Here is a 14628-nt window from a genome sequence, read left to right as displayed (position 1 = left end):
TCTGGAACGAGCTCCCCCCGGAGATACGGAGGATCCCGGATCTGCGCACCTTCCGTCGCGCGCTTAAAACGTTTTTATTTCATCAAGCTGGCCTGGCCTAAATCTTCTCCCTTTAAAAATTTTTAAATTTAAATTTTAAACACTAATTTTAATTTGTTTAATTATGGGATATTTTTAAAATTTAGCCAAATTGTTTAATCTGTTTTAATCTATTTTAAATTTTGTATCTCTGTATTATCTTTTGGCTGTTCACCACCCTGAGTCCTTCGGGAGAAGGGCGGTATAGAAATTTAATAAAATACATAAAATAAATGGAGAGCCCGAATGTGGGTAGCCTTTTAGTTGTTGATTTGAGTGTTGATGGCCAGCTATTAAGCCTAAGTACCTGATAAGCTTGGTAATAAAACAGCACTCCTGTTGACCGACAAGGTTCCCATTTCCCAGGCTCCAATCATTTCCCAGGCTGTTTTTGAACCTGCTCGGCCAACAATCTTCGTAGCTTCAAAAAAAAATTCAAGGCATGTCTTTGTTCATTGCGGTGTGAGGATGGGGTCCGGCACGAGTCCGAAAGCTCAGTAGACTAAAGCTCTGGTCCCTGTGGCTGACCCAGACTGGATCCGGCAAGAGTCCTTCCTACTTGCCCCTCCACCTTATTTGCATCCGGGGCTGGCTCTCCTGCCCCTCCCCCCAACCCAAAAGCCCTGCCGTTTCCGATTCGTTCAACTCCCTCCCTTTGCTTCCCGATCACAAAGAAAGTTCACGTCTTCAAAAAGCAAATCTGTTTTATTTTTAAAGATAACACCTTTATTATGTATTTATTATAGATAGATAATAATTTATTTATTATAATAATAATAATAATTGTTATGCAGAGTTGACCAATTCCCCCATCCAAGTAAACGGAGCAGAGTTTTGCTGTTTCAAATGGAAATGAGAGTCCGGATGGAATCTATATTCAATGAAGCTCTGCTTGGCCTCCACACTCAGTTGAATATACATTCCCTTGCAGGGGCCGGTGTGCGTGTGGGGGTGTGCAAGAGAGTGTGTGGGGGTGTGTCTGTTGGTGTATGCTGGACTCTGTCCCAGAGCAGGAGGCGAGGACGCCTCATCCTACGCGGAGAGAAGTTGCCCGTGGATCTTGGCTCCAGCCTCGCTGGGGTGGGGGGCGGGCGGGGGGCAGGGAGAGGTCCCCCGAGAGGAGGAGGGTGTTGGTGGTGGGCACTTGGTCAGGCTATGTGGAGTCCTGGTTGACCACTTTGCCTCCGTTCATGGTGGGCGTCCCCGAACTCTTCCGAGAACGTCCTTGCTTCTCTCCAATCTCATGCAGGGAAGGCTCTCTGTACATGCACACTACGGGCAGGAGAGAGAGAGAGAGAGAGGGAGTCAAGGCATGGTACCCACTAGCCCCCCCCCAATGCACAGCCACTTTGCACCTGACTCAGCTGCCCCCCCACCCCTGTCCCATCAGGACAAGTGCAAAACTTCTGTTGCTAAGCAAAACAGCTGTTCTTGCAAGAGTGAATCCCTGCAGTCAGGAACATGGAGGTGAAAAGAATCTGGTTTCCCCCAATGGCTTTTTAAAAGAATAACAGAGCTGGAAGGACTCTTGGAGGTCATCTAGTCCAACCCCCTGACCAAGCAGGAGACCCTACACCACTTCTGACAGAGGGCAGTCCACTCTCTTCTTGAAAGCCTCCAGGGATGAAGCTCCCACAACTTCCGAAGGCAACTTCTGTTCCATGGGTTGATTGTTTCTCACTGTCAGAAAATTCCTCCTTATTTCTAGGTTGAATCTCTCCTTGTTCAGTTTCCATCCATTGTTCCTTGTTTGGCCTTCAGGGGCTTTGGAAAATAGCTTGGCCCCCTCCTCTTTTGACAGCCCCTCACATATTGGAGCACTGCTATCCTGTCTCCCCTGCTCCTTCTCTTCCCTAGACCAGCCATGTCCAGTTCCTGCAACCGTTCTTCTAAATCATCTTAGTTGCTCTTCTGGGCACTTTTTCCAAAGCCTCAACATCTTTTTTGCAATGTGGAGACCAAAACCGGATGCAGGATTCGAGGTGTGGCCTTACTAAGGCTTTTTAAAATGGTACTAGTCCTTCACGTGAGTTTGATTCAATGTCCCTGTTTATACAACCAAGGATCGTATCAACTTATTTGGCTGCTGCCGCACACGGCTGGCTCACGTTTAAGGGATCGTCCACTAGGACTCCAAGGTCCCTCTCACAGTTCCTGTTTTGGAGCCAGGTTTCACCTAATCTGTACTCGTCCCTTTCGGTTTTTCCTGCCTAAATGTAAAACTTTGCTTTTCTCCACATTCAATTTCGTGTAGTTGGGTGGGGCCCATTGTTCAAGTCTGTCGAGATCTTTTTGGATCCTGAGCTTGTCTTCTGGGCTGTTGGCTGTTCCTGCCAGCTTAGAGTCATCTGCAAATTGGATGAGTTCCCCTTCTATCCCTTCATTTAAATCATTTATGGAGATATTGAGGAGGAGTCCTGGGCCCAAGACATAAGCTTGTATTACCCCACTGCTTACTTCCCTCCACGTAGATGTAGTACCGTTAAGGACGACTCGTTGAGTATGATTTGTCAGCCGCTTACAAACCCATCTGGTGGTGATGCTGTCTATCCCACGTTTTTCTAGCTTACCAAGAAGTAGGTTCTACTTTGTTGAATGCCTTGCTGAAGTCTAAGATCCTTGGTAGGCCCTTGTTATTGCGTGTTTGTCCTCCAACTCTTGGTGGGAACCAGCCAACCTGCTAGTCAGCACCACCTCTCAAAGCAGTGAATGCCAAAGCTTGAATTGTGTGTTGTGTTTAAAAAAAGAAGTCTTTTGTCTGTCTTTGCTCTTGCAGGATTCCAGGTCATTGGGTCACTTCTGGGTCTGGTCTTTGGGGAAGAGGAAGGCAGCTTCTCCTTGTCCACTTGAGGAGCATCATCCATGCTTCGGTAGACATTCATTCATCTCCTTTCTAGGCTAAAAAGCCCCCAGAATCACAAGCTTCATCCAAGAAAGGGGTGTCCAACCTTGGCAACTTTAAAACCTGTGGACTTCCACTCCCAGAATTCCCCAGCCAGCACAGAATTCTGGGAGTTGAAGTCCACAGGTCTTATCAAGTTGCCAAGTTTGGAGATGCAGCCATCGAGGGAATATCCTTCAACTTCTCTGTCATCCGATTTGGACAATCGATAAATACCCAATTTAGCTGTTTGTCTCCCAGCTTTTATACCGAGTTTTATGATTTAATTTCCTGATACTTTATCGATCTAAGCTCCCCAACATTTTATTTTCAGTCTAAGATCTTTAAAAAAAACCTCCCAGCTTTCTCTATGTTGTTTTTCCAACCACCCCATCTGGCACTTCAATTTGGGCTGGAAGAAGAGTTTGCATGCATCAAAATTGGGGGTCTGCCCCCCCCCTCCCTCCCTCCCTGGCTGTCTGAATGTCACCCGGTTAATCTGGCTATCGAACTAACCCGCTCTCTTAGATGGGCCTCCAGCCATAAATTGCCAGGAGCTTCTTGGGATTATAAAGGAAGGGAGTTTGTCCTTGGCTTAACCTCCGAGACTGATTTGACAGGCTGCAAATTCTCGCCGTGTTGCAGGAGGAATCTGCCAGCTGCCGGCTAAGCAAAGCGGTTGTTAAATGAGCTTCACTCCATTTTAGACCTTCCTTGCCGCCGTTGTTAAGTGAATCTCTGCCGTTCTTCAGTTAATAATACGGTTAAGTGAATCTGGCTTCCCCATTGACTTTGCTGATCAGATGGTCACAAAAGGGGATCACTTGATCCCTGGATACGGCAACTGTCATAAATATGAACCCATTGCTAAGCGGCTGAATCACCGTCATAAGTCATGTTTTTCAGAGCTGTGTAACTTTGCATTGTCACTAAACAGATGTCTGTAAGCTGGGATGGCCCACCCTCCTCTACCAGCTGCTCTAGAGGAGCAGGCGGCAGGTTTTTTGGGAGGGGGCTTGGAGGCACGCAGATCCAGGTCGTGATACCCCCAATTAAGGCTGGAGGGGGGTCCCCCCCAAAGGGAGCCAGCTTGGGAAGGGCTCAGCAATCTCCATGAATAGCAGAGAGGGAGGAGGGGGGAAAGGGGGGGAGGGGGCTGAATCGGCCCCAGGTACTCCAGAGCTGAGCCAGTTGAGCTTTCAAGATGAGGGCCCCAGACCCTCTTCAGAGGCTGAAAGGCGGGGAGGGGAAAGGGCCAGGGGCAGACGTGGCACAAGGGGGGAGGGGCGGATGCCGGCTGAGGGGCACAGAGGAAGGGCAGGGGGCTGGGGGGGCTCAGAGGGGCTCCTGTTTTCTGGGGGTGTCCAAGCAGAGGCTGGATGGTCCTCTCGCAGCGGGTGCACATCTGCAGGACCAGACCCCCAGCAAACTGGGTTCCGAGAAACCCAGCAACGACAAGCAACAAACAAACGGCATCACACGGTAAATGTCCCTTCTTCCTTTGGTTGTCTTTGCTTTTTTTGCTCTGCTTGATCTGAGTTTCTCAAATGCACAGGGACCCAGCGAGGCTTCTCTGACCCCTGCCCAGCCCCCTCGTGGTTGCCCACGCCCCCTTCTGGGCTCAGCCCCCCCTCCCCCAATAAGGTGGGGGGGAAAAGAAGACTCTCAGCTGTGGAAAGGCCAGAGGGGGAGAGAGAGAGCCTTTGCATAGAACTTTAGCTCGCTCGAGTCAGGGAGCCCAGCTGCGCCTGAACTAGAAAAGCAACCGACATCCCCAGCCCCTCCCCCAAGGCAATGCTGCCCCCCCCCCCACCTCATACCTTCTATGGGTTTGGGTACAAAATGTGAGGACGGTTTGGTCTTTTTCACTCGGTTGCCTTTCATAATCTGCCCCTCTTTATTGAGTCCCAGGAACCAAGCTCTCCCCGATTCCTGCTGCCGGTACAGCGTGGAGGAGTAGATCACGTAGTAGTTCTCGAAGACGGACTCCTTGAATTTGCACTCTGGTGTGAAGATGTCCTAGGAAGGCAAAGCAGAAGGGAAGGAAAAGGGAGGGGGGGAGAGAGAGAGAGGTAAGCACACTGGCCGGCCACAAAAATCCCCTGGGCCTCCTCAAGGCCAATCCGGATGGGTGGGAAATAATGTCAGAGGAGGCAGATTGGAGGAGGGGGGGCTGCAGGGCTTCCGGGAGGGCAAGAGTAGGGGTGAAATGCTCCCGGTTCGGACCGGATCGCCCGATCCAGTAGCGATGGAGGTGGATGGTTCGGAGAACCGGTAGCAAAAATCCCTGCGCCCCCCCCCCCTCCCCAGCTGAGCCGCGCAATCATCAGAGGCTTTTTATTTTACTTTTAAAAGCATTTTTTTCTGCAACCTCTTCTGCAACCTCTTAAAATTGAATTTTTTAATTCAAAAATTGAATAAAATAAATACATAAATAAATAAATGTTTTTTTTAAAAAAAGTTGGCCACGCCCATTCAGTCATGTTACCCCACCACCACCAAGCCAGGCCCACAGAACCGGTAGTAACAAATCTTAGATTTCACCCCTGGGCAGGAGAAGGTCTCCTGGGGAAGACCCATCAGCAGCACCCAACCGAGTCTTGCCAAGGTGCCACCGAGAACCCAGGATCTCCTCTGCCCTGCAACGTCTGGCACCCTATTTAGAGCTGAAGGGCTCCTTGGGGCTCTCTGAGTTTGGTGGTTTCCTTGCAGGCGTTTCATTACCCAACTAGGTAACATCATCCGTGCATCGAACGTCATCGCTAGCACTGAGGAGGTTACTTAGTTGAGTAGTGAAAGGTCTGCATGGAAACAGCCCAGCTCAGAGAGCACCAAGGACCTCACAACCCTCCTCCTTCCTTTTCCTCCTCCTCCTCCTCTCCACAAGCCCCACTTCCTTCTAGCATTAATCATGTTACCTAGTCAGGGCAAGAAACGTCTGCAAGAAAACCACCCAGCTCAGAGAGCACCAAGGACCCCACGGTACTCCTCCTCCTCCTCCTCCGTGCACACCCCACTCTACCGTGCTACCGTGTTTCCACGAAAATAAGACCCAGTCTTATATTTTTGGGGCTCCCAAATAAGCACTAGGGCTTATTTTGGGGAAACACGATTTCACATGATCAGCCCACCCACCCCGGCGCACACATAAAAGGCGGCAAGCTCGCAAGGGGGGGGGCGATGTTGTCCGGCAGCAGCTGCAGCCCATTGGTCAGTGAACTCTGGGTCTGTGCTGCCCACGCAGGGCAGGTGAATTGATTACCTGTCTAAGCAGCAGAGGCACGGGGAGGGGGAGGCACACAATCCGGATGTGCCGTGTGGGCCGTGGGAAAGCCGAGAGACGGTTGGATGGAGCAGGTGGCCGGTCACGGAAGGTTCCTCTTAGCATCCCTCGGCTTGCCTGCAGCCCACACAGAACGTCGGGATTGCCTGCCTCCCCCCTGCTTGTGCCTCTGCCAGTGCTGCCGTGCGAAGACAAGCCCCCTGCAGCCGCTCACCTGCTCCGGCCCAACAACTCTCGGTTTCCCCGTGGCCTGCGTGTCTGGATCACGTGCCTCTCCCCAGCCTCTTCCTCCACCTGGACAGGGATTCAACTCACCTGTGCTGCGCAGGCTGTGGCCGGATACTGTCTCCACTTCTGGTGCTGGCCATTCCCACTGCCCCCCAGGGGTGACGACGAGCTTCACTAGGGCTTATTTTTCGGGTAGGGCTTATATTAGGTGCAAACTTAAAATTCAGGCTAGGTCTTATTTTCGGGGAAACACAGTATTACCATAAAGGTCAGTCCTTATAACCATTTGCTTAGTGGCCAAAGTTTCAAACATGTTATTTGCGACTGCTTTTCACCCTTGTGACCGCTGCAGCATCCTCACTTGATCAACAGTTGGACACTTGGTGACCGGCTCGTATTTATGACGGTTGTGGTGTCCCTGCTATCACGTGATCCCCTTTTGTAAGATTCACTTAACGACCATTGTAACTAACTTAACCATGACAGCGATTCACTTAACAACGGTGGCGAGAAAGATTGTGTGATGGGACCAAACGCACAAGACAATGGTCTCATTCTGCAATGGAAATTTGGGGCCCACTTGTGAGGTCATAAGGCGAGGACTCCCTTGTATCTCTTTTGGGGAGGGCTGCCTCCGTCCGGTGTAATGTCTCCCAGCCGGAGACTGCAGATTGGGGCAAGTTGCAAAAATCAATGATTAAATGAATTAAATTAAATGGTTAATGATTAAATCCCTGGCTCAGCTGCCATTCAGGAGGCAGAAGGTCAGGCCAAGGGCAGGAAAAGAGGAGAATAAAAGGAGGAAAGGAAATTGAAGAAGGAGAAGGAAGGAAAGAAAATCCGGAAAGAAAATCTGTCTCCAGGCTTTTCGATCGTGCCAACCAGCCTTGTTTCTAACACACACACACACACACACACACACACACACACACACACACACACACACACCTTCCATTCCTTCTAGACCACACTTGAAATCCTGGTTGCAGGAACTGGGTCTGTCATGCAGCAACCCAAGTTTGGCCAGGGAACTGCTGAGTTTGGCCATTTCTGGTGTACCAACTCAGCCCATTTAAGGTTCGGGGTGCAGGGCCAGAAAACGGGGAAAGCCAGTTGTGCAAACGGAGTAGATAACGTAAGCCTCAGAAGCAAAACTGTGGAGGAGAAGAGAGGACAGATTAACAGAGTTGGAAGGGACCTTGGAGGTCATCTAGCCCAACCCCCTCTGCCCAAACAGGAGACCCTACACCATTTCTGACACATGGCAGTCCAATCTCCCCTTGAAAGCCTCCAGTGATGAAGCTCCCACAACTTCCGAAGGCAACTTCCGTTCCATGGGTTGATGGTTCTCACGGTCAGAAAAGTTCTCCTTGTTTCTAGGTTGAATCTCTCCTTGGTCAGTTCCTCACTGTGTCTTGCTCCGTCTTTGCTGCCCAAAGGCCTCCTGGCCAGGCGAATGGCAGGAGGTGAGGCTGGTACATCTGGCTGCCACCCCTGCCAGTCTCTACCCCGGGCTGCGCTTTCCCCTGTGAGGCGAGAGGAAGCTCTGATAACTTCTACGAGAAAGTAATTGGCAGCACGGAAGCTTCCGGCTTAATGTGGAACACTGACAGTAAAAAAATTTTCCCCACTGAGCCTTTTTTTCCAGCCCAGCTGCCGGCTGCCATCCAAGGGCTGGCCAGACTGGCTTTCCCAGAGAGACCACGCTGGCCAGGTGCTGCTCCTTCGGGCACACAGGCTGCCCATGGGATGGGCGGCAGGAGTTTGCCAGCTGTATGTGTGTATCTGTGGATAGGGCTCGCAACTTGGGTGTCCTCCTGGATTCACGGTTGTCTCTGGAAGATCATGTAACGACCGTGACCAGGGGGGCATTTGCCCAGGTCCGCCTTGTGCGACAGTTGCGCCCTTACTTGGACCAAGATGCCCTACGCACCGTTACTCATGTGCTGGTCACCTCCCGTCTTGACTACTGCAATGCTCTCTACCTAGGGCTGCCCTTGAAAACCACTCGAAGGCTTCAGCTGGTGCAGAATGCGGCCGCGCGGGTTGTGATGGGAGCGTCCTGACACTCCCATGTTACACCCCTCCTGCGCGACCTGCATTGGTTACCGGTTGCCCTTCGGGTGAGGTTCAAGGTGCTGGTTATCACTTATAAAGCCCTTCATGGCCTAGGCCCGGGATACTTGTCGGACCCCCTGCAGCCAGCGACAATCCCCAATCGCCCATAGGTGCGTTCCCACAGACAGGGCCTCCTCAGGGTGCCGTCGGCCAGACAGTGTCGGCTGGCGACCCCCAGGGGGAGAACTTTCTCTGTGGGCGCCCCCACCCTCTGGAACCAGCTTCCGTTTGAGCTCCGGATGGCCCCGGACCTTCGCTCGTTCCGTCGCGAGTTGAAGACCTGGTAGTTCCACAGCCTGGACTGAGGGTTGGTTTTTTTTTAATAAATTTTAAATTGTTTTAAATTGGAATTTTAATTTTATATTGTCTTTTAATGAGGAACTGTGCATCTTTACCATTGTGAGCCGCCCTGAGTCCTTGGAGATGGGGGCGGCATATAAATTGCATTATAAATAAATAAAAAATAAATAAAATCTATGTATGTGTGTATGTATGAATATATATGTATGAATGTATGTATGTATGCTTTAGATTTTATTTATCTGTTTTCTCTAGCTCCCCATCTCAAAAAGTGACTTTGGATAGTATCATCAATCTCTCCCTCCCCACCCCCGCTCTCTATCTTTATTTATCTATCATCTCTATTTATCTATCTTCTATCTACTATCTATTACTATCTTCTTTCTTACTTACTTTCATCTATCTTCTTCCTATTATCTTTCTAAATGCCCTTGGAATCCGGCATCACGTTTTGGTCACCACAATGTAAACAAGATGTTGAGACTCTAGAAAAAGGGCAGAGAAGAGCAACGAAGAGGATTAGGGGACTGGAGACTGAGACATATGATGAATGGTTGCAGGAATTTTTTTTTTTTTAATTTTATTTATATGCGCCCTTCTCCGGAGACTCAGGGCGGCTTACAAGGCGTTAAGCAATAGCCTTCATACTTTTGTATATTTTATACAAAGTCAGCATATTGCCCCCACAAACTGGGTCCTCAATTTACCCACCTTAGAAAGGATGGAAGGCTGAGTCAACCTTGAGCCTTGGCGAGATTCGAACCAGCAGTAAATTGCAGGCAGCTGTGTTAATAACAGGGTGCTTAGACCACTGTACTATCAAGGCTCTTTTTTTTTTTTTTGAATTGAGTATGGCTTGTCTGATGAAGAGAAGGACTAGGGGAGACATGATAGCAAGTCTTCCAATATTTGAGGGACTGTCACAAAGAAGAGGGGGTCAACATGTCAACCTACTCCCCCAAAGCCCCTGAAGGCAGGACAAGAAGCAAGGGGTGGAAACTCATCAAGGAGAGAAGGAACCTGGAACTAAGGAGAAATTTCCTGACAGTGAGAACAATCAATCAGTGGAACAGCTTGCCACCAGAAGTTGTGAATGCCCCAACACTGGAAGTTTTTAAGAAGATGTTGGATAACCATTTGTCTGAAGTGGTGTAGGGTTTCCTGCCTAGGCAGAGGGTTGGACTAGAAGACCTCCAAGGTCCCTTCCAACTCTGTTATTCCATTCCATTCCATTCTATTCTATTCTAAATTTAAAATTCTATCTTTCTATCTTCTATCAGTCATCTCTTTCTCTCTTCTCTCTCTCTATCCATCCATTGAATAAAACAACCAGTATAAAAACAGCCTATATAAGCCAGAGATATAAGGATGACTATTCTTCTATAGTTCAATAACTCTTAAGAAGACCAAGGGAGAACGTCCAGCATAGCCATCAACTCCACTTGACTTGGGGTGGGGGCTTCAGCTTTGTAATCACAATCACACCCCGCACAAGCCTCCCAAGTTAAGTCCCGTCCTTCTGAACCCCCATTTTTCCCCGAGAATCCCAGACAGCGTTCTTAATTTCCCCTGACAACAACCCTGCAAGGTAGGAGAGAGCGAATGCGAGAGACAAACAGATGCAGCCCAAGGTGACCGTGTGAGATTTGCAAAGTCTGGCTGTCCTGCACGTACCCGGCCCGTCTGCTTAGCCCGGGGGAGGCGGCTGTGCAAACCTCAGACCTGCTGGGTTTTGCAATTACCTCCAAAGGACACGGAGGGCCCTTGATGTAAAAGGAGGCCGTTTAATTTAATTGGCAGGGCAGCCGGCAAATTGTCTCTCTTTAAACTTCCTATTAGGGCTGAGGAAAGCCTCATTTACGGCAATTGGATTCTCTCTCTCTCTCTTCCCCCCCTCTCTCCCCCTTGCTTTCTCTCTCCCTCTTTCTCTCTCTTTCCCTTCCTCTCCCTTTTTCTCTCTCCTTCTCCCTCCCTCTTTCTCTCTCCCTTCTTCTCCCTTTTTCTGTCTTCCACTATCTTTCTCTCTCTCCCCCTCCCTCTCTTCCTTCTCTCTCCTTCCCTTTCTCTCTCAATCTTTCCCTTTCTCTCTCCATCCCTCTCTTTTTCTCCCTTTCTCCCTCTCTCTTCCCCCCTCTCTCCCCCTTGCTTTCTCTCTCTCTCTCTCTTTCCCTTCCTCTCCCTTTTTCTCTCTCCTTCTCCCTCCCTCTCTTTTTCTCTCCCTTCTTCTCCCTCTTTTTCTGTCTTCCTCTATCTTTCTCTCTCCCTCCCTCTCTTTTTCTCCCTTTCTCCCTCTGTCCCCCACCCTCTTTCTCCCCCCCCAGCAGAGTGATTGAGTGAGGCTGTTTTTCAGGCTGCCAATCCTGGGGGTGCCCAAGTGCCAGAAGCACATTATATTGGCGGGGGGGGGGTTCCCACCCAGAGACCTCCCAAAGGATTACTGCAAACGCTGCAGGATGACCTGAGCCACCCCCGCATGGCATGGGGCTTCCAGACCCCCGAGAGGCTTGGGCTTTGCCCAGAGGGAACCTCCAGGGCCGGAGACCCTGCAGCTGCATCCAGACAGCAGCCAAAGTTTGGCCGTTTCTGGTGTATTAACGCAGCCCATTTAAGGTCCAGGGTGCAGCAGGGCCAGAAAACGGGGAAAGCCAGTTGTGCAAACGGAGTACAAAAAAGAGGCTGAGACTTTGGGAAAAGTGCAGAGAAAAGCAGTTCGGATGATTGAAGGCCTGGAGGCTAAAACCTAGGAAGAGCGGCTGCAGGATTTGAGCACGGCTAGTTTAGTGAAAAGAAGGACCAGGAGTGACCAGGGGGAATGACCGTCTCCCAGTATTTGAGAGGCTGCCACAGAGAAGATGGGGGCCCACCTGTTCTCCAAAGCACCTGAAGGCAGAACAAGAAGCAATGGGTGGAAACTAACCAAGGAGAGAAGCAACCTCCTATTCCAGCAAGCCGGCCTGGCCTAATTTTCTCCCCTTTCTTTTTAATTTTTTAAACTGAAATTTTAATTTGTTTTAAATTATGGGGTTTTTAATTGTCTTGGGCTAAATTATTTAATTTGGTTGTAAACTGTTTCTAAGTTTTGTATTTATGTATTTTATTCTGTGCCTGTTCACCGCCCTGAGTCCTTCGGGAGTAGGGCGGTATATAAATTTAATAAAACATAAAACAAACAAACAAACCTGGAATTAAGGAGAAACTTCCTGACAGTGAGGACAATCAACCAGTGGAACAGAAGTTGCCTCCAGAAGTTATGGGGTGCTCCAGCATGGGAGGCTTTTAAGAAGAGACTGGACAGCCACTTGTCTGAAATGGTATAAGGTCTCCTGCTTGAGCGGGGGGCTGGACTAGAAGACCTCCAAGGTCCCTTCCAGCTCTTTTCTGATTGAAATGCAAGCTCTGCAGACAGGAAAATGTGCCTCTTAGCATTGGCCGGCCGGCAGAGAGCCTCGCCTTTGCAGCCGACTACCCTGCACTGGGCTTGTACAGACCACTAAGGGGCTCCTACCCATGTACAGAGTGCTGGGACACCCAGGAGGCAACCTTCCCCTCCCCCAATCCCCACCTTTGGCCCCAGGGCAGCTGCAGGAGCTCCATGGGCGGCTGTTGCCAAAATAAAAGGAAGGGAGGCTGAAGAGCTGGATGATCTCTTGGGGTTCCCTGCATTTTGGAGACCACCGATCCTGAGAGCCGGCCAAGCCGGGCCAGGTCCACCTCCAGCCATGTCCTCCAAGGTGGGGCTCCCCTGGCACGGCTGGTGGCTCAGAGAGAAGCGGCAGCCGCCTGGGAACCACGGCACCCATCGGCCTGTGGCGTTCCTGCCATGGCTCCGAGGAGCACCACTTGAATCCGAGCCTGAGCCAGCAGGAGAGAGGCAGCTTGGCTGACCCGCCTGATCCCTCTCTTGTGCCGCGGGGGGAGCCGGTTTTCTCTGTCACTAAAAGGTCCCCCCAGCTCTCCTGCCAAGGCTCAGCCTTCAGCTGCTGACAAGTTTGTGGCAGGCCAACCACAGCAGGACAGTTAGCCCCTGGCCTCGGGCAGAGAGTGGGGAGGGGAGGAGAAAGAAAGATGGAAGGGAAGGGAAGGAGGAGGAAAGAGGAAAGGAAAGACGGAAGGGAAGGGAAGGGAAGGGAAAGGGAGGAGGGGGAGGGAAAAGGAGGAGAGAGGGGAGAAGGAAGGGGGAGAGCAGGAAGGGGAGGAGGAGAGGAGAAAGATGGAAGGGAAGGGAAGGGAAGGGAAGGAGGAAAGAGGAAAGGAAAGACGGAAGGGAAGGGAAAGGGGGGAGGGAGAAGGAAGGGGGAGAGTGGGAAAGGAAGGAGGAAAGAGGGGAGAGCAGGGGGAGGAGAGGAGAGGAGTTGTGGGTGCTCCATCACTGGAGGTTTTCAAAAAGAGACAGGACAGCCATTTGTCCGGGATAACAGAAGGTCTCCTGTTCGAGCAGCGGGTTGGACTAGAAGACCTCCAGGGTCCCTTCCAACAACCCTATTATTCTATGTTCTGTGCCCCTTCAACCTCAGCTGCCAGGGCATGACAACAGAGGAGGAGGAAGATCTTTCCCCATCCACGATTCTGAGTTTCCTCGAGGTCCTGCAAAGGATCCTTGCCTGATCCGATCCCAGATCCCATCTCTAGCTCCTCAGATGCCACCAGCTCTGCTTCTCTTCCGCGCCTGAGCACCTCCTCAGTTCCAAACCAGACGGCTAATTTTAGCCCAGCTCCTGGCTTTCATGGATTGCATAACATTTGAACTGATGTTCGTGAAGCTTGCAGGTGGGGGGACGTGAGTGGGGGGGGGAAGAGAGAGATTGCGATGGAGCCCAGCAGAGACAACTGGATCCCGCGATGTTCTGCTCCATTAATTTCCTGGGCTCTGGATTAAGGTCTCTCCTGCAGCTGGAAGCCGAAATCTGAATTTCCAAATGCCAGCACAGCACAACACAATCACGTGGCCCTCTGTGCTTGAAGAGGAAGGGGAGAAACCCCCCTGGCTTACACTGCGTTTCCCCCTCCCCCTATTTAGAAAGGAGGAGGGAGGAGGGAATGGGGATCCTGCAAAGACCCCCCCCCTTTGGGGGAAATCAGGCATCCACCCCAAAGAAGAGCAAACCCGTCTCTGCCTTGGGGCGGGGGAGTTTCAGCTATGAATTCCAAATAAATTAGCCAAGTTCATGGTTTAATTGGGGAAATTTGCACTTGAATGCATCAGCCTAGAAATTCGTATTTGCACTTATAGTTCAGTTCCTTCAAATGCTTTCTGACCTCAACCAAACCAAAGGCACAATCCGGTCCAGGTCTAGACCCCACCAGAAACTTTATATGTGGCAGAATTTATAAGTTGGAAGGGACCTTGGAGGTCATCTAGTCCAACGGGAAATCCAGCTAGTCTTGTGTCCAATGGAAGGGAATATTTGTAGGTCGGGGCGAATTAGGGGGTCCTTGATGCTCTCTCAGTTGGGCGGTTTTCTTGCAGACGTTTTATGACCCAACTAGGGAACATTATCAGTGCTACAAGAGAGACGGGTTTGCAGGGGGGAGGAGGAGGAGGAAGAGGAGGAAGAGGAGGGGGAGGAAGAAGAAGAAGGAGGAGGAGGAGGAGGAGGAGGAGGAGGAGGCTATGGGCTCTGTAACAGAGTTGGAAGGGACCTTGGAGGTCATCTAGTCCAACCCGCTGCTGAAACAGGGAACCCTATATCATTCCAGACAAATGATTATCCATGGAACTTGACATCTACCTGAGCACCTT

At 50.6% G+C, this 14628-nt stretch overlaps 1 protein-coding gene across 3 annotated transcripts in view; it reads right to left on the bottom strand.

Annotated features, from left to right (window-relative positions):
- Positions 1–764: 764 nt before the first annotated feature.
- FGF12 (fibroblast growth factor 12) overlaps positions 765–14628 on the bottom strand; it is a 162030-nt gene continuing 148166 nt past the window's right edge. For all 3 annotated transcript variants that reach the window (XM_034424550.3, XM_034424549.3, XM_060694428.2), the window contains exons 4-5: positions 4780–4978; positions 765–1350 (exon numbers count right to left, since the gene is read on the bottom strand). In XM_034424550.3, the coding sequence (XP_034280441.1) occupies positions 1232–1350; positions 4780–4978 (318 nt within the window). In that variant the 3' untranslated portion in view covers positions 765–1231. The remainder of the gene's footprint in view (positions 1351–4779; positions 4979–14628) is intronic.

The sequence above is a fragment of the Pantherophis guttatus genome, chromosome 6, assembly GCF_059756535.1.
Source record: "Pantherophis guttatus breed Tessera chromosome 6, ASM5975653v1, whole genome shotgun sequence".
In the NCBI taxonomy this organism is placed as follows: Eukaryota; Metazoa; Chordata; class Lepidosauria; order Squamata; family Colubridae; genus Pantherophis; species Pantherophis guttatus.
Note: the sequence above shows the minus strand (reverse complement) of the source record. Positions and strands in the feature narration are given on the sequence as shown.